Genomic DNA, 18,551 nt, shown 5'->3' on the forward strand with positions numbered 1-18,551 from the left:
ACTGCAGTGCCTTAAAATAGGGGTCACCTGCATCCCACGGGGACCCCCGGGTCCGTCCTGCCCCCCATGGGTCACAGTACAACACCAAAGAGGAGGGGGTTCCCTAGGGAGGGCTCCAGGGCACAGGGGTGTCCCCAGGTGAGGGTCCCTGGGCTGAGGTTTGAGCCTGCTGGGAGAAGAGCCCTGGATTGGGGGTCCCGGGGGTAGGAGGATCCCTGGATCAAATCCCCTGTGGGGAGCTGTACCCACATCAGGGGGGTCCCCATCACGGGGGGCCATCCCGGCACTGGCTGCTCCCCAGGCAGGGCTGTGCCCGCCCTGGGGCATCCCGGTGTGGGACAGTGCCCGCACCGGGGTGTCCCCTGCCTGGGGTGTCCCTATCCCTGCAAGGGGTGTCCCCACGTGGGACATCTGCATCCGTGCGTGGCGTGACCCCACATGGGACACCCCCGTCCCCGCGTGGGACATCCCTGTGCCGGCGTGGAGCGCCCCGGGGCGCTACTTCTCGGTGAGGGAGAGGCGCAGGATGCGCTGGAGCTCCTCGTCCTCCTCGCGCCGCCGCCGCTCCCGCTCCTCCTGCTCGCGCTCCGACAGCGCCATGGCCAGGCGCAGCTGCTCCGCAAAGCTGCCGTACCCGGGGGGGCCCGGGGGGCTCCCGCCGCCCGCTCCGGGGGGGCTCCCGGCGGCCGGGGGCTCAGCGCTGGGCCCGGCTTGCAGCAGCATGCTCTCCTGCAGCGCCCTGGGGAGGGGACAGCAGCAGGGCCATGGCCACGTCATGGGAGCCACACCCCCTCTGGCACGCCTGTGCCCCACCCCTGGAGGCCACACCTCCTTCACAGCCCTTAAATGGCCTGGAGAGGCAGGGCCCTCCCCATATGCCCCACCCAGCTGCCACCCACACCCACCTAACAGTGCAGTTGGCCACACCCATTATGGCCACACCCTTTGGGCAGCAAGAAGCTCCTCCCTTTCATTCCCTCCCCTGGCCACACCCCGACACCTTTAACCCCTGCCCCTCTAACCCCATGGACCCTGCACCTGCCCCACCCTGACACCTTTAACCCCTGCCCCTCCCATCTTGGCCCCGCCCATATGAGGTGGGTGTGGCACCCCAGGCCACACCCCCACGGATGGAACCTCACCTTTCCAGCTGCAGGTCCTCATCGTAGGGCGGTGGCTCTGCGCCGGGGCGGGTGTTGGTCAGCGCCTCCCAGATGGTCACCTATGGGGTGTGGTCACATATTAGGGGCGTGTCCAGGTGCGTGTGGGGCGTGTCCAGGTAAGGGGGCGTGGCCGCACCTGGTCGGTCTCGGTTCCGGCGTCCAGCAGGCTCTGCTGGATGGCGAACTGCAGCAGGTCGTCGTCCTCGTCACGCAGGGGCTCGCTGCGCCCCGCGCCCAGCACCGTGTACCCCGCCGGCACCTCAAACACGCCCGCCTCCACCTCGCACGGGAACGGCCACGCTGCCACGCACGGTGAGCCGTCAGCACCGCCCCCGGTGTGCCCGTGGCACCCCACAGCGTCCCACGGGACCTCATGATGCCCCACAGCACCCCGCAGCTCCACCATGGCATCCGTGACACCCCACATCACCCCTCACCCACCCCGTTCTGTATCCATGGAATCCCAGCACGCCCTGGCCCCCCAGGCTCACCTCTGGGCCCTGAGGGCTGGGTGCCAGCGGGGTGGGCGCCGGGGGGCTCCGGAGGGGCGCAGATGCGCACGGAGCCCAGGGGCTGGTCACACCCACAGAGGTTGCTGAAGGTGATGCGGGCGTTGAGCACGTGGAACAGGGGGATCTCTGTGGGTACAGGCACCAGTTGAGGCCCCAGTGAACTCCTGCCCCAATTAATCCCGCCCCAAACTAAGCTTTCCCTCTCACCGATCTTGACGGGGAAGCCAGGGGGCAGCTTGAGGGTGATGAAGTCGCGCAGTTTGGCGAAGTGCGCGTTGGAGATGGCCATGAGGTCGATGATGGGCGTCACCTGCTCCGCCAGCGACAACGGGTGCTGCTCGCACAGCCACAGCGTCGCCTTGAACCTGCCCGGGCACGACCGTGGGCACGGGGACTGCCAGGGCCACCAGCACCACCACCGTGCCACCGCCCCGGCCACACCCCCGAGGGACAAACAGTGGCACAGCCCCCCGAGGACTCTGTCGCCACCCCGTGCCTCTGGATGAGCAGTGCCACATCCCGAGGACTCTGTCCCCACCCCGTATGTCCTGACTCTGGGGCGGTGGCCTCACCTCTGCACCTTGCTGGACATCTCGATGGGGCGCCCGATGTTGCGGGCCTCCAGGTCAAAGTGGGGGTCAAAGTACTCCTCGGGGGTGATGGCCGTGGGGTTGGTGGGGCTGGCAGCCTGCAGGACGGGTGCCTGGGGGGACAGCAGCACCACTCAGCCCCCCCTGGAGACCTCCAGTTTCCCCAGGGACCCCAGGATGGCCACTCACCCCGTTGTGGGTGCCGTGCTGCTGCGCGATGCCCAGGAAGGAGTGGAAGGGGGTTTTGGAGCCTGGGGGGAGAGGGGGTGCAGGGTGAGGTGTGGGCAGTGGGAGGGACTCCCAGGGCTGTCACTGGTCACACCCCTCATGGGTCACACTGTCCCATGCCTGTCACATTAATTCCACAGTTTTCCCCACCTGACATGTCACCCCACACCCAGAGTGTCACACTCACAGTGTCCCACACCTGACGCCCATGCCACCCAGGAAGGGTGGCATGTCCCCACCGTGTACAGGCCCCCTGATTGGCTGACAGGGCTGTCACCTTTGCTGCGTGACTTGTCCTGGTCAGAGAGATGCTCCGTCCTGGTCTTGGTGACCAGCTCCACGTTGCTGGCACTGTACACCTGTGTGGGGACACCGTCAGGCCTGCCACACTCCAGGCTGTCCTCAGTGTCCCCCCGTGTTTCCGTGCTCACCTTGGCCTCGTAGCCGCTGACCACCTCCATCTTCTCCGAGCGCCAGCCCCAGATCCCAGACTTGTTCCTGGGGGAGTGGGGAGGCCTCACCCTCTTGCACCAGCGCTTCCTTCCCCTTGGCCCACGCTTCCCCCTTGCGCGGCCTCTGCCGGCCGAGAGCTTCCCTTCCCTTCCCTTCCCTTCCCTTCCCTTCCCTTCCCTTCCCTTCCCTTCCCTTCCCTTCCCTTCCCTTCCCTTCCCTTCCCTTCCCTTCCCTTCCCTTCCCTTCCCTTCCCTTCCCTTCCCTTCCCTTCCCTTCCCTTCCCTTCCCTTCCCTTCCCTTCCCTTCCCTTCCCTTCCCTTCCCTTCCCTTCCCTTCCCTCCCCTCCCCTCCCCTCCCCTCCCCTCCCCTCCCCTCCCCTCCCCTCCCCTCCCCTCCCCTCCCCTCCCCTCCCCTCCCCTCCCCTCCCCTTCCCACCTCTCGAAGGCGATATTCCGGGTGTCCAAGTGTGTGGACACGATGGGTGAGGTGAGCCGGCCGGCCACGTGCTCCTCGCTGGGCTGCATGGCCGCCAGCAGCAGCTCGGGCTCGTGCAGGGCCAGCGCCAGCGTCTCCGTGTACACCACCTGCTTGTCGTGGTCCACCTCCATCACCACGGCCCCCTCGTCTGTGTGGGGACATGGCAGGGCTCAGCACCCAGCCCCACGTGACAACCCCAGGCTTGGGGGGCACTGGGGGGCTGGGGGGATTGGGGGTCCCTGGTAAAAGAACTGAGGTGTTCCCCTCGGGAGGGGGGAACTGGAATGCCACGTGGTCCTAGAAGGGATCTGGGAGGTCCTTATGGGAGTTTTTATATTGCAGAGGGTCTGGGGGATCTCCAGGGAAGTCCCTGTAGGGAATCTGGGGTCTTTACAGGGGTGCACTTATGGTGCAGGGGCCTGGGGGCTCCCCAGGGTGACAGAGGGGCCGCGGGGGGCTGGAGCTGACCTTCCCCCTTGAAGATGTAGCTGCGGCGGCCGCGCTGCCACGTCATGTGCTCGAAGCCCAGCAGGGTGGTGTCCACCCGCAGGCTCTCGCCGCGCTTCCACACGCGGTACACGTCGCTGGGACACACCTTGGACACCAGGGGCACTGCGGGCACAGGGACACGTCAGCCCTGCGGCCGGGGGGTCCCTGGGGACCCCCTTCCCCCGCCCAGCCCAGCCACACTCACCCCAGCTCGTGAACTCCCACTTCATCTCCACGTAGAAGTCGGATGCCTGGAAGGGATGAGAATGGTGGGAGATGTGGAGGGGCTGGGACTCCCTGCTGGGTCACTGGGGAGTGGGGGGGAGTCTGGGGAGAAGGGATGGGGGTCTTTATTGGGGTCCTGGGTGGGGATTACAGAGACTGAGGCCATTAGTGCAGGTCCACAGGGAAAGATAAGCAGCGAGTCCCAGAGGAACAGGATAAGCAAGGGGTCCCCAGGGAAAGACTGGAGTTAATGGGGGCTTCTGGGGAGAATTTGGGGTCCCTTTTCAGACCACTGAGGACATGGGAAGTCTGGAGAGCAGGGGTGGGGATCCCTACTGGGGTTCTAGGTGGGGATCAGGGCAATGTGGGGAAGTGGGGTTGGATAGGCAGGGTGTCCCTGGGGAAAGAGTGGGCTCATGGAGGAGACAGGGGGTCCTGGAGAGACTTGGGGGGTCTCTGCTGGAGTCACGGGAGAGATGGGGAGTCTTGAGTGAAGGGATGGGGCTGGTGGGTTTCCTTGGGGCCTCTGGGGTGTAGGGTGTAGTTCTGGGGGCTGTACCCGCCGCAGTTTGCTGAGCAGCTCGGGGATGCCGGCGAGGCGCCGCGTCGCCCGCTGGTAGTCACGGTACTGGAGCACCAGCTGCACCATCTCGGGGTCCCCCGTGCTCACCGCCTCCTGCAGCACTGGGGACACGGGGTGCCATCAGCTGGAGGCCACCCGCACCCCTGGATGGTGTCCCCACGCCCCCGAGGTGTCCCTGTACCCGTCCATCCATTGGCATTCTCCCGGCCCACGTTGGCATTGTGCCGCAGCAGCACCCGCACCGACTCCAGGTGGCCCAGGGACACGGCCAGCTCCAGAGGCGTCCGGCCACGCGGGTCTGTCAGCTCCACGTCGTGCTGGAAGGGTGCTGGGGTCACTGTCCCCTCCCCGTGCCACCCCAGGGCTCCCCCTGCGTCCCCCATGCTCCCAAGGCCTGGTGCTCCCAGCCCCCCTTCTCCCAGTGCAGCCAACCCAATCCCAGCGCTCCCAGTTGCTTGCAGGCCTTTGGCGCCACAGTCCCTTATTATCCCAGTGTCACCAGTCCTTCAGGTGCCACCAGTTCTTCCAGTGCTCCCAGTCCCCAGAGTCCCAGTCTCCCCGATACTCCCAGTCCCCACACCACTCCCAGTCTTCTCCAGCACTCCCAGTTCTCCCAGATGCTCCCAGTGCTGTCCCCCCCACACAGTGCCACCAGTTCCCCATGTTCCCAGTCTTCCCAGCCTCCTCCAGTTCCCCCAGTCCCCTGTGCCCCCAGTTTCCCCAGTGCTCCCAGTGTTCCCATCCCCTGTGCCCCATCTCCCCTAGCGCTTCCAGTCCCTCTGCAACGCTCCCAGTCTTCTCCCCAGTGCCCAGTGTCCCCAGCCTTCCCTAACGCTCCCAGTCTCCCTCCAGTGCTCCCAGTCCCTCAAGGCTCCCTGTCTCCGCAGTGCTCCCAGTATCTCCCAGTGCTCCCAGTCCCAGCAGCGCTCCCGGTCCTCCCAGCCCTCCCAGCATCCCCCCTCCCCCCCCGCGCAGAGCGTTCCCGGTTTTCCCCAGCGCTCCCAGTCCCCCCCCAGCATTCCCAGCGCTCCCAGTCCCCCCACCCCCGCGCTGCGGGCCCCGCCGTTCTCGCTCCCATCGCCTCCCCTCCCGCGCTCCCGTTCCCGGTGCCGGTGCGTGGGGGGGTGCCCGCTCCCCGGCGCCGCTCCCGGCGCCGTTCCCACCGTCCCCGCGCGCAGGGCGCTGTCCAGCGCCTGGTGCCGGTTGTGCCAGACGAGCCGGTGCAGCGGGAAGGTCTCGGCGGGCCGGGCCATCCCGGCACCATGTCCCCGGGGCCGCCGGGGCGGACGGACCGGGCCGCAGCGCGGGGCCTGCCCGCAATGGCTGCGCGGGGGCGGCGGCGGCGCAGCGCGGCGGCGCGGGGCGGGGCCGCACCGGGCACCGGGAACAGGCAACGGCACCGGGAGCGGCGGATGGGAGCGGGAAAAGGGGACGGCATCGCCGCCGGGAACGGGCACCGGCAAAGGGAAGGGAAAAAGGGAAGGGGCATTGGCACCGGGCACGGGCACCGCCAAAGGGAGCGGGGCTCCAGGAAGGAAACAGGCACCGGGCACGGGAATGGCACTGGCACTGGGCACGGGAACGGGCAGCAGGAAAGGGAACGAGGTGTCGGGAGTGGGGCACCGGAAACGTTATCGGCACCGGGAATGGGAGTAGGCACTGGGAATGGCACCAGCACCGGGAACCGCGATTGTAGGCACCGCTACTGCAGCGGCACCGGGAACGCGACTGGAACCGGCACCGGCCACAGCCTGGGGCCGCACCCTCTCACACTTTCCCATCGGAGTTGAAACCAGGGACTCACTGGCCCCCAGCTGACCCCGGTACGGGGGGCTGCCCGTACAGGGGCTGCCGGTGCCCGGCCTCTCCTGCTGGGCACCCTTAAAGGCTGTGGGGCTCCCTGACCCCTTTTACATCATAACACCAGTGGAGGGGTACCTGGTGCTCAGGACCATCCCATCCCATCCCATCCCATCCCATCCCATCCCATCCCATCCCATCCCATCCCATCCCATCCCATCCCATCCCATCCCATCCCGGCCGTGCCACTCCCCAGGAATGCCCCAGGAATGCCGGAACACCAGCCCAGCTGCGCCGCGCCCTGACACGCTGCCCACAGGCAGGGTGTGGGCAGGAGAGGTGGCACCTGCACTGCCTGGTGACAAGCGACAGCCAAGCTCATCCCTGGGGACAGAGCAGCAACGGGGGGCACAACCCACAGCAGCCCATGCGGGCCCGGGTCCCCGATCCTGTGGGGCTTGTGGATGCTCTGGCATGTCCCCAAAGCGCTGCTGTGTCCATAGGGGGACATCCAGGAATCTCCCACACCACAGGAGGTGACAAGGACTCCATGCCACCCTCAGCGGGCGTGGAGCCATCTCTTGCCCCTGCAGTGAGGCGGAGCCTGATGGTGTTTTCCGATCTTTTTATTATAAAAACTCTTTTTTTTTTGGCATTCTCACATCTCTGCTCATGAAAACCTCACTCACCCACTGCCCCTGCCCTGCCCTGCCCTGTGCCCCCCCTGCCCGGTGTGCCCCCAGCCCCTGAAGCAGAGCGACCAGAGACTAATATTTACAGATGCTGCCAGGGACTGGGGGAGCAGGGGGCACCCCTATGCCCACCCGTGGCTGATTTAAGGGGGTCCCACCCGCTCCTTTCTCCTCAGGAGGGAGGGCAGGGGGCTGGGGGTGCCCTGGGGAGGGGCAGGAGGGGCAGTGGCAGAGCGGGGGGCGCAGGGGACCCGTGGCACAGTATTTACAGGGGGTCCCCCTGGGCACTCACTCACACACAGCCACACACACACACGAGGGGGTGTCACCCACGGGACGGGCACAGCCACGCAGGGAGGGGGGACATGCCGGCTGGGGACCCCGCCGGCCCCTTTGGCACACACGGCACTGGGGAGTGGGTGGGAGGGACAGGGGTTGCCTTCATCTGAGCCGGAGAGTTCCTGCAGGACCGGGGGGCACATCGGGGAGAAGGTGCCGGGCCGCGTGTCCAGCGTCGGTGGTGTCACCGCAGCCACGCCCCCGGCTGACACCGGCACCGGGCGTGTGTCCCCCCCCCCACCCCCCCCCGGTCCCCGGGCACACGGAGAGCGGGGGACACGCGGGAACCCAACCCAATAAATTAGAGGTGGGGTGGGAAGGAGGGAGGGGGCGTGGGGAGGGGTCAGAGCCCGTTGGGGGAGCGCTGGATGAACGGCACTTTGCTGAGCTCCACCACGGGCGAGCGCGGCTTGTTCTGCATGCGGGGCACCCGCTGCAGCAGCTGCTGCGCCTGGCGCTGCGCGTCCCGCAGCTCCTTCCGCCACTGCACCAGCTCGGGGTCGCTCTGCGGGGCAGGCAGCTGGGTCAGGACGGGGGACAGGGCAGGGCACAGCGTGGTTGGGCTGCCCCAGGGTGCCAGGGCTGTGGGGGTGCCCCACATTTTCAGTATTGATGCCCTGGCATGGCTTGAAGGAGTAAACATGCAAGTGGCCAGCAAGAGGCGGCTAGTAGCCATCAGGGGGAATGGCTAGCAGGCAGCAGGAGGTGGCCAGCAGCCAGGGGGGCAGGGGGGGACACTCACGTCGCACTGCAGCACGAACTGCTTGCCGCCGCGGATGCGGAGCAGGATGCACTTGCGCTCCTTCACCTGCGTCTCCTCCACCGAGTCGATCTCCTCCATGGTGAGCAGGGACTGCTGGGGGGACAGGCTCAGCCCGGTCCCCGTGCCCTCACCCGGGTCCCCCAGCCCTGACCCCCGGTGCCGTGCCCTCCTTACCGGCGACTCGCCCTCCCCACGCCACTCCAGGCGGTTGGGGAAGAGGTAGAAGTAGCGGCGCTGCCACTGCGTCAGGAAGGGGTTGCCCAGCTTGGCCATGTAGCCGTGCATGATGCAGTCCTTGCCCATGGCGTACTCTGGAATCACAGGCAGGCGGGATCAGCACCCGGGATGTGCCGGGGGTGGTTCAGGGTGGGGGTCCCCGGCCCCACTCACCCTCCTCGTGGCCCAGCTGCTTGTTCTTGGCCTTCTTGCGGGCCTCCAGCTTGTCGGTGTCGGCGTTGACGGCGTCGAAGACGGTCTCGGTGACCTCCTGCTGCCAGCGCTCCGAGATGGTGAGCGGGAAGTTGCGGTACAGCTCCTGGTCGCTCTCCAGCAGCTGGGCAGGGTGGGATGCTGAGGTCATGCCGGGGTGAGGGGCTGAGGGCCACCCCACGCCCCCACGCTTGGCCCCTGTGCCCGGTACCTTGATGCCCTTGGTGTCCTCCTCGTCAAAGGAGCCGATATCGAAGGCGTCGGCCGCGTTCACCTCGCCGCGGGGTGGGACGAGGGGCGGTGGGTACTGTGGGCAGCAGTGGGGGTCAGAGGGGTGGCTGCCCACATCTATGTCCTCGTCCCTGTCCCCAGCCATGGGCACACACCCCTCACCTTCTGCAGGAACACCATCTGCCAGTCCAGGCCCTTGAAGAAGGGCTCTTCCTTCACCTCCTGTGCCCTGCGGAAGGAGGAGGGCGGGTGAGCGTGGCGGCAGCAGGACTGTGCCAGCACACCCTGTCCCATCCCCTGGGGGCCTCGGGGACACTCACCCTCGCCCCATGCAGCCCAGGCGCCGGTTGACATCCCGCTGCAGCAGCCCCTCGAGCAGGGAGCGCAGCTCCGGGGAAAAGGAGTCCGGCAGCTCCACGGCCTGTGGGAGATTGCGTGGGAGATTGTGTGAGATCACCGCTGCGCGGGGACAGGGACACGCACTGACACACAGCTGGGCACAAACACGTGCTCCAGGCAAAGACCAGCTGTCCCCGACCCCCTGTGTCCTCCCACGTCCTGCCCACAGTCCCCTCAGTGCCCCCACCCACCATGGTGAGGGTCATCCGGTCAATCTCATGCTTGTCCTTCGTCTTGTGCTGCCGGAACGGGCTGTGCCTGTGGAGGGAGAGGGGGCTCAGCAGCGCCCAGCTGTGCCCAGCTGTGTCCAGCTGTGCCCAGCTGAGCCCACACTCACCCCCGGAGCAGCTTGAAGAGCATGCAGCCCAGCGAGAACCAGTCGGCGCTGCTGTCGTAGGCGACCCCCTTCTGCAGCACCTCCGGCGCCATGTACCCGTGGGTGCCCCTGGGGAGGGGGCACAGGGGGGTCAGGGGCCGCCCCGGGCGGGGGGGCAGGGCGGGCAGGGGTGTGGGCACACTCACACGCTGGCGTGGGGCTTCTTCTTGGAGAAGTCGCAGGCCAGGCCCAGGTCGGAGATGCGGACGTGGCCGAACTCGTCCAGGAGGATGTTTGCCGGCTGCAGGGACACCGGGGAACACCCTGAGCCCCAGAGTGGCCCGTGGGTACGGGGTGGTGAGCCTGGGGGCTCTGTGGGATTTGGGGGTGTCTGAGTGCCCCTGAAGTCCCAGGGCGCCCATGGATTTTGCTGTTGGGGCGTCCATTAGAGCTGAGGGTGCCCTCTGGGCTCCCACGGTGTTCTGAGGGCCCCCGCAGGGTTTGTGACACCTGAGGGTGCCCACAGGGCGGTGGAGGGGGTTCCAAAGGGATGTCTGGGGATGTCCTGCGGGTGGGGATGGTCACCTTGAGGTCACGGTACACCACGAAGCGGCTGTGCATGTGCTCCAGGCCCAGGATGATCTCAGCCGCGTAGAACCTCATCTCCGCCTCCGAGAAGACGCCGTGCTGGGACAGGTGATAGTGCAGGTCCCCCCCTGTGGGGACAGGGACTGGCTGTCACCTGGAGCAGCTGTGGCAGGGGGCTCTGTGCCCCGGGAGTGGCTCAGCGCCGGGGTCTCACCGTTCATGAGGTCGAGGATGAAGCTGAGCTTGTCGGGTGTGTGGAAGGCGTAGGACATGCACACGATGAACGGGCAGTCCTGGCAGGAGACACGGGGTCACCCTCCCCGTCCCTGTCCCCTGCCACCCTGTCCCCAGCCCAGCAACCGTGTCCCCTCACCCCAGTGCTGACGAGGGACAACATGATGCGCTCATTGAGGGCCAGCGTCTCGCCCTGCTTCATCTTGATGCGCTTCTTGTCCAAGCACTTCATGGCGTACCTGGGGGGCACACGGAGTCCCTGCAGCCACCATGTCCCCGCAGCAGGGCCAGCACCCAGCTCCTGCCCACAGCCATGACGTCCCTGCCAGCCCCGGGGGCGCCTGCAGCCATGACAGTATCCCGCAGCCCCCCCGACACGTGTCACCACAGCAATGCCACTGGGCCCCCCGGCCCCCCAAACCCCAGGTGGGCCCTGGTGCCGCAGCGTTCCCGTTACATTTTGCCCGTGTCCGCCTTCCGGCAGCCGTACACCTCCCCGAAGCCGCCGCGGCCGATGATTCGGTGAACGCTGAAGTCGTTCATGGTGAGCTGAGGAGGAGACTGGCATGAGCCTGGACACCAAGGCCTGCCCCAGTTTTCCCAGCTGAGGGACACAGGGGCTCCCTGGAAGCACACGCCCCTCCCTGGGAGGTGAGGGGCAGGGATTCCTGCTCACATGGATGTTCAGCTCCACGTTCTTCCACTGGCAGAACCGCGTGAACTTGTCACTGCAAGGAAGAGCAGAGAGGGCAAGAGTGGAGATCCTGGAGAAACACCCTCAAAGACTCCCTGGATTTGTCTGCCACAGGGAGCACCCTCCAGGACGCTTGGGAAAGGAAGAGACCCCTGAGTCCCCAGCGTGGGGACCCCTGGTTCCTCTCTGGGCTGGGAGACAGTGGGATGGGATGCCCCAATCTGCATGGGAATTTCCTCCCAACTCACCTCTCAATGAATTTTTGGAAGATGCCCCCACGCAGGTTCTGGCAGATCTCCTCAATGTAGGGCTGGGGAGGACACAGGGCTCAGTGCTGGGTCCCCAGGGCCACCCAGGTCACCCCATCCCATCATTACGTGGGGTCTCCAGCCCAGGGATTTCACATCCCCCCACTGCCACTTCCAGGCCCCTGGGGATGCTTCTGACACCTCAGTTCTCTGGGAACCCCAACATCACCAGCCCTGGGCACCCCTAAGGTGACATCCAGGGTCCCAATCACCTCCCTCTGAGGACCCCCTGCTATCTCCAGCCCCCAGTCTCCCATCACCCCATGGGGACTACAATCAATTCCCCCTCACTCCCAACATTCCGGGGACCCTCGCACCATCCCTTGGGGTCCCCATTCCTCCTGGGACAGTCCCCTTCCCACTTTCAGGGACTCCTGTCACCCCAGCCCCCTCTAAGGATTCACCCTCTGAATGTTACAGGTGGCAAGGACCCTTCCCTGTCCCAGGTGATGCCCACCTGGAAGAGGTCTGGGGGCACCTGCTTCTTGCTGAGGAGGCTCTGGACGTGCTCCGTGGCGCTCTTGGAGAAGGGCTGTGAGGGGGACAGGACCGTGTCACCTCGGGCAGGAGGGACAGCAGCTAGGCAGGCCTGCACGAGGCCACAGAGGAACCCCCATCCGTAGGGCTGGGATGTGGCTCCAGGATGGAGCCTGTGGGGGGTGTGGAGCTGCCCCTGAGGACACTGTGGGCACAGTGGGGACATCCCTGTCACCCTGCTGCCTCACCCCAGGGCACTCACGTGGGAGCAGGCCAGCAGCTCCTTCATGATGTAATGGTCGAAGATGTGGCGGCTGCGGGAGGCTCGCTCCTCCTCCGAGTCCAGCTTCTCGTACTTCTTGATCTGGAGAGGGCACAGCTCCAGTGGCACGGGGCACGTGGAACACTGGGAACTGTGGCCCCTCTGGGTGCCGTGTCCCACGGGAGGGGTTATCTCATCCCCTTGGACAGTGTCTCCCAGCTCCCTGGGCACCGCCACCTCGGGTGGTGCTCTTGGCACCGTGTCCAAGGGCCCTGGAGGTACCAACCCCGCTGCTGGTGCACGCAGGGGGCTGTCCCTGGGTCCCCCTGTCTCACCTCCTCGTAAAATTCCATCAGGGGCTTGGCCTCCTCGGCCTGGTTGAAGGCGAAATCCCGGAAAAGCAGGTAGCCTGCAGGGACAGAGCCACAGCGTGAGAGGTGACAGCCCCCAGGCCAAGGGACACAGGGACATTCCCTGGGCCTGCCCAGCCCTGCTGCCACCCCAGTGCCAGGCTTGGGGAAGTTCCAAGCAGGGACCGGTGAGGACCTGGCAGGGTGACAGGGTGACAGGGCCATAGCTGACGTGGGGAGCAGCACCCTGGGGCAGCGCGGGGGCTGCCGTGGGGCACAGTGGGGGCAGGGGCACGGGCGGGCACACGGAGCAGGGCGGACGTGCCCGGAAACCGCCGGAGCAGCAGGAGGAAGTGAGAAGCGCTTCCTGCCCTGGACGGTTTGTGCTGGCGTGGGGGGAAGTGACAGGACAGGGGACACAGGGTGGGGAACGTGGCGCAGCCCCCCGGCACCCCTGCCCAGCCTGGTCCCACAGCCCCCCTGCCATTCCCCTGGCCACTCTCACTGACACGGTGGCCACCAGCGCAGGCCTCCAGCCCAGCCACGCTTGCCCCTGTGCTTGTGGCTGCTGGCCCAGGTGCCCCTCATGTCCCCCACAGCCGCCGTGTCCCCAGCTCACCGATCTTCTGCGCGAAGATCTTGTCAAATGTCACCTCTCCCCGGTCCTCCAGGTACTTCTGCATGACGCTGCGGATGCTGGGGACACACGGGAGGGACTCAGCCGTGCCCCCCAACAGATCCCTGCTCCCCACCCCTCCTCTCCTGCTCCTGCCGTGTCCCCAAGCCCCGGTGGCACGCATGTCCGACCATCCTGTGTGTCCCCACCCAAGAGGGGCACGTTGTGGGTGCCAGGAGCACAGCGTGTCCCATGCACTGGGGCCCAAAGGAGAGTGGGGATAAGTGTCACCCCCAAAAAAGCCTCACAGGTGCCTGGCAGTGAAGGCACAGGAGGGCACCGGGGTCTGGCAGGGGGAGGGGGAACCATGACCCTCGGCACACCTGGGTACAGGTGTGCGTGTGTGTGTGTGTACACATGGGTGTGACACAGTGGCCACAGAAGGGACACACAGCTGGGTGGGACAGCAGGATGTGTCTGTGTCCGTGTCCGTATGTCTGTGTTTGTGTGTCCCTGTGTCAGGCAGGAAGAGTGTGTGTGTGTGTCCATGCCCGTGTGTCTGTCTGTGCAACAGGCATGACACTTGTGTGTCCATATCCGTGTGTCCATGTCCGTGCGTCAGGCCAGGTGTGACTGGCACACACGTGCGCGGAAGGTGTTCGTGACGCGCCGGCGCGTGCGAGCGGTACCGGGAAGGGGTGACCGAGTGACCGGGGGTGGCGGAGCTGGGGGCGGACAGACGTACGGACGGACGGACAAGCGGAGGGGCAGCGGCGGGGCCTCACCTGGGCTCGGGCAGGACGATCCTCTTGCTGGCGCGGGCGGCGGGCGCGGCGCGGCTCTTCTCCATGGCCATCAGGTAACTCACGTCCGCCAGCACCGCCTCCAGGTCCGCCATCGTGCCGCGCCGCCGGCCCCGCCGCCGGCGCCGCACCGGCCCCGGCCCGACCCGACCCGCCGGCCCCGGAACCGGAACCGCGCCCGGAAGCGGAACGGGGCCGGAGAGGAGCCGGGTGGAGGAGCGGGGAGCGGCCGGGAGGGGCTCGGCGGCCCCGGGACGCGGGCGGCGACAGCGCCCGGAGCGGCGGGAGCGGAGCGCGGAACGGGGCGCGGCCGCACCGGGGCGCGGGCGGGGACAGCGGGGCTGGGCGGGGACGGCGCCGCCGCCACGCCCGCTCGGGAGGGGCCGTGACACCGGCTGTGGCACTGGCGGTGTGTGTGACACTGGGTGTATGTGTGTGACACGGGGTGTGCGACACTGGGTGTGGCACAGGATGCGTGGCACTGGATGCCCGTGTGCCACCAGGTGTGTGTGCCAGCCTGGGGATGCGACACCACGGGTGTGACGCCGTCCCTGTGCGTGCCATTGTGTGTGTGACACTGTGAGAGACGCCACGGGTGTGTGTGTGACAGTGGCTCTGTGTGTGCCTGACGTCGTGTGTGTCATTCCACACCAGAGTGTGTGACCGTGTGCCGCGCGTAGCAGCAGTGTGACCGTGCGTGTGTAGGGTCCCTGTCCCCGGGGCCATGAGGGGACACATGGAGGGGACAGACAGGGGGTCAGGGCGCTCAGATTCGCTTGGTTCTGGTGCATCACCGGGGGAGGCACGTGGTGGCACTTAGGGACCAGGGCACAAGGAAGGTGACAGTGGCCTCAGCCTCCTGTGGAGGATGATGTCACCTACCGTGTGCCTCGCCATGCAAATGGCACAGCCCAGCCGCTGCGGGGACCTGGGCCGTGCAGGGTGGGGGACACTAAATGTCACCCAGGTGGCCCAGGAATGCACTGGGAGAGGACAGGTTTCCCAAGGGATGTGGTGGGGAAGAGCCCCACAGGCCTCTGGAGGACCTGTGGCCCTGGCAGGAGGTGATGAGACACAGGGACAGCTGCCACTGCCACCCCCCGCCAGGAGACAGTGGGGACACCGGGACAGCTGCCACCACCGACGGTGCTCCAGTTTCTTCTCGAGCCGCTGAGCAAGCCACAGTGCTGGGGACAGGGGGCACCCAGGAGGTCCCAGCCTTAGCCCGTTCCCTCCACTTCCCTCCTGGACAAACGGGCAGAGCTCACACTCAGGGATTTTAGTTGGTCTTCTTTTTCTTTCTTTTTTTTTTTAACTCCAAAAATTCACCCCCAAGAAACAAAATATTTCCCGTGGGAGGCTGGTGTCTGGTGTTTTCCCTCCTCACATAACAGCTCTCCCAGCCTGGTGCTAATATGGTATGAGCAAAGAGCCTCTCTAAAAATCCAGCATAGGAGAAGGCTCAGGAAGCAACAACCCCCAAAAGAAAAAAACAAAAAAAAAAAAAAAAAAAAAAAAGGAAAAATAAAGAAAACCAAACCCACTTGCCAAGTAGGTGCCCTCCCTCTGCCCCAGCCAAGAATGCCCAACCCCACCTGAGAGAGTGCAAGACTTGGTTTGCTTTTACCCTTAATGCTTACATTTAATTTTAAAGCACAAACATCAGAGATGGACTCTAAATCGCCAACAAAAAAATAGATATTTACAATATTTCTCCGGGGAAGGGAGGGAAGGAGGAAGGGAGGGAAACAGGGATCGAAACGAAACAAAACCACAACCAAACCCTTAAACAAGTGACTTTGCTTGCAGGAGTTGTCTTTAGGGAGCAGGCTGGGTTGGTTTTAAATCACTAAGTGATTTTTATTATATATAATTCTCTTTTTTTCTTCCTCGTGGATTTGCACCACGCCGGGGTGGTGAGGAGGGTCGCACGCCGGAGTCTCTGCGGCTGGAGGGCGGGGACACGGCGGGAAGGGGGTGCTGTCCCCGCGGAGGAGGGAGCGCCTCGCCCCTCTCAACCCCAGCTCTGGAAATTTTCTTTCGCGTTGCAAAACTCAAAAGGAATCCAAAGGAAAAAGAAAAACTTTAATTCTTCCAATGTCTTTCCCGGGAGCCACCGCCGAGAGAGGCCGAGGCCGAAGGCTCCTCCTCTCGCCTGGGGGGGATTTCCTGCTCCGAGCCCTCCTGCTCCGCTTCGGCCGCACTGCCCCTTGTCACCGGCACTGCGGGATTGTCCCCTGGTGTCCCCCTGCCGGGGACAGACCCCGCGGGCCGCCTCTCCTCCTTTATTGCTTCTGAAGCAGCAAGGGGGGTGCGGGCTGCCCCCCGGGGAGCCCTGCGGGGCTGGGGACCGGTGGTGGCACAGAGGGGACACCCCGGATTGTGCTATCGGTATGCTGCCAGGGAGAGAGCAGGGCGCTGACACCGGGGGGACAGAGAGGGGGAGCGTCCAGGCACAGGCAGGACAGGGAGGGAAATAAAATAGTGACCCAGAAAAAGAACAATCCAACCTTTTTTCCTTTTTTTTTCTTGTCTTTTTTTTTTTTTTGTTGTTTTGTTTTTTGTCTTTTTTTTTTGTTTTTTTTTTTTTTTAAAGTGCAAAAAGCTCTCTGCTGCCCTAGAGAGAGGTTCTTTGGACCAACCATTCATTGCAAAGGAAAATCGGCAGCGAAAAGGGGGTGGGGGGAAAGGAGAGGACGATGCCAGTTCGGTCCCAGGCCGCGAAGCAGCCCTTGCCCCTCCGGCCCCAGAGTGCTTCGTGGTGCCGGGAGCTGACCAGGAAGAGGAGGCAGCTCCTGTCCCCACCCCGTGCTCACTCACCCCTGGCTGATGCTTCCCGAGTCCTCCCTGAGCTCTGGTGTACCTGTGGGTTCTCCCCTGCTCCATCCCCTCAGACAGACGAGTTATCCCCCAGGCCCTGCTCCTGGAACACCCTGGCCACGGGGCTCCTGCCCTGGGTGCTCAAAGAACCGCCCGGATGTGTGGGAGGAGGAGGGCCATGGATAGCAGTCCCTGCAGCCAGTCGAGGGGAAGGGAAAAGGGGGGGAAGAGTGCAGGGAAGCGCCGAGCTGGTGGCAGCACAGAGCGGGACGGGGTGTTCCGGCTCTGCTCCCGCTTCCTCGGAGACCTCGACCCTCAAGCTTTGTGCTACCGGGGAAGTGACAAGTGTTTCAAGGCAAGGAGATGACGGGGAGGAGGGGAAAAGCTGGGGGGAGAGGGTGCTCCATTTCTCTGCACAGAGGCCTCTGTTCCAGCCCCCGCCTCAGGAGCGGCCAGCCTCCGGACCGAGGCTCCCTGCCATGTGCCCGTTCCTCCTCTGGTACTGGCCAGCCTGGCGGGACATCTTCCTCGGCAGAAGTCCCGGGGAAGGAGGAGGAGGAAGGACAGTGGAGCGAGGCCAGCGATGGCCCTGCCTGCCGAGTCAGGTGGGAGGCAGCGGCAGGACACGCAGGGCAAGGGGGGGAGGTGGAGGAGGGGCTCTCCAAGAGGGGCGGGATGGGCTCTTTTCCTTCTCCTCAGTCTGCCCCGGGGAGGGTCTCTAGCTGATTTTTTGGATCAGCTTCTCATCGGACAGGCAGTAGAGGCTGTTGATGGACAGGTCCGAGATGAAGTGCTCACAGGCTTTGCGGGTGATCTGTTTGCAACCCCGCAGGTCGATGAGGGTGACGTTGGAGATGCGGCGCAGGTACAGCAAGGCCTGGTCCGTCAGCTTATTGCAGCCTGCGGGCAGAGAGCACAGGGAGCGTGAGAGGGACGCCTCCACCAGCCAGCACCAGGAGGAGTGGGAAATCCAGGGGGCACCTGGAGCAGGGCACGCACCTGCCATGTTGAGCTCGGTGAGGGAGTTGCGTGTGGAGGAGCCCACGGCGGTGAGGAGGTTGGCCGACTGGTCCGTGAGGTGGTTGCAGTGGCTGAGGTCGAGGCGGGAGAGCAGGGGCATATGGCGGATGATCAGGCGCAGCGTGGCGTCCGTGATGTCCAGCCCGGCGAGCCGGAAGTCGATCATGTTGCGGAGTTTGCTGCGATTGTCCTGACCTGCACGGGCAGAGGGAGAGCCAGAGTGGACAGGCTGCCCTGGGGACCTCGCCTTGTCCAGCCCAGGCAGCCCCAGGGCAGCAGCAGCTTACTGGGTTTGTCTGTTGGAGGCGTGAGTAAGTCCCGGATCTGAGGGTCCTTGATTCCTACTGCCCACCGAAGATCGAGGGTCCTGAGAAGGGGGCAGCTGGAGGTACTGAGGGCACAGACCGCAGACCAGGAACAGCCCGCTAGGATGAGGTCTTTCAGGCCTGGCAGAAGGGAGGCAGGTAACAAGTTAGATGGGTTTGGTAGGCTCCCAGGCATCCCAGATCTCCACCATCTTTTTCCAGGCACATGAGGATGCAGCTTCCCTCCCTGCCTGGGGTGGGACACTTGCTGGGTGATGGGACCCAGGCACCCTGGAGTTCCCAGGCTTGCGGGGTGTCTCTCCACGACCCAGCACTCAAGAAGCCTTGGAGCAGGCTGGTGGTGGACAAAGAGACCCCCTCCCCA

General features: G+C 65.2%; 3 protein-coding genes across 4 annotated transcripts in view; all 3 read right to left on the minus strand.

The window, feature by feature from the left end:
- ANKRD13D (ankyrin repeat domain 13D) lies at positions 1–6,031 on the minus strand. The gene is made up of 15 exons (XM_084207268.1): positions 5,884–6,031; positions 4,902–5,037; positions 4,697–4,821; positions 4,118–4,163; positions 3,892–4,035; positions 3,382–3,571; positions 2,925–2,991; positions 2,771–2,852; positions 2,455–2,516; positions 2,248–2,378; positions 1,883–2,040; positions 1,655–1,801; positions 1,300–1,463; positions 1,143–1,222; positions 1–739 (listed from the first exon to the last, which is right to left on the minus strand). The coding sequence occupies exons 1-15, from the start codon at positions 5,971–5,973 to the stop codon at positions 499–501; spliced, it is 1,863 nt and encodes a 620-aa protein (XP_084063394.1). The 5' UTR covers positions 5,974–6,031; the 3' UTR covers positions 1–498.
- Positions 6,032–7,177: 1,146 nt separating this feature from the next.
- GRK2 (G protein-coupled receptor kinase 2) lies at positions 7,178–14,173 on the minus strand. Of its 2 annotated transcripts, none has more exons than XM_084207986.1 (21): positions 14,004–14,173; positions 13,222–13,298; positions 12,588–12,661; positions 12,253–12,354; positions 11,971–12,045; positions 11,454–11,515; positions 11,188–11,239; positions 10,969–11,060; positions 10,651–10,750; positions 10,492–10,570; positions 10,275–10,405; positions 9,896–9,990; positions 9,711–9,818; positions 9,565–9,631; positions 9,295–9,395; positions 9,137–9,203; positions 8,955–9,050; positions 8,705–8,867; positions 8,489–8,625; positions 8,294–8,404; positions 7,178–8,056 (listed from the first exon to the last, which is right to left on the minus strand). In XM_084207986.1, exons 1-21 carry the CDS (start codon positions 14,114–14,116, stop codon positions 7,895–7,897), a joined length of 2,064 nt encoding a protein of 687 aa, XP_084064112.1. In that variant the 5' UTR covers positions 14,117–14,173; the 3' UTR covers positions 7,178–7,894. The 2 variants fall into 2 exon arrangements, with proteins under 2 accessions (XP_084064112.1, XP_084064111.1); XM_084207985.1 differs by having other exon boundaries at positions 8,294–8,407.
- A 699-nt stretch (positions 14,174–14,872) lies between these two features.
- KDM2A (lysine demethylase 2A) overlaps positions 14,873–18,551 on the minus strand; it is a 34,421-nt gene continuing 30,742 nt past the window's right edge. Inside the window, exons 20-22 of the mRNA XM_084208380.1 lie at positions 18,149–18,307; positions 17,841–18,056; positions 14,873–17,741 (exon numbers count right to left, since the gene is read on the minus strand). Coding sequence (XP_084064506.1) covers positions 17,560–17,741; positions 17,841–18,056; positions 18,149–18,307 — 557 coding nt within the window. The 3' untranslated portion in view covers positions 14,873–17,559. The remainder of the gene's footprint in view (positions 17,742–17,840; positions 18,057–18,148; positions 18,308–18,551) is intronic.

The sequence above is a fragment of the Fringilla coelebs genome (assembly GCF_963513975.1).
Source record: "Fringilla coelebs genome assembly, chromosome: 6".
Lineage (NCBI taxonomy): Eukaryota > Metazoa > Chordata > Aves > Passeriformes > Fringillidae > Fringilla > Fringilla coelebs.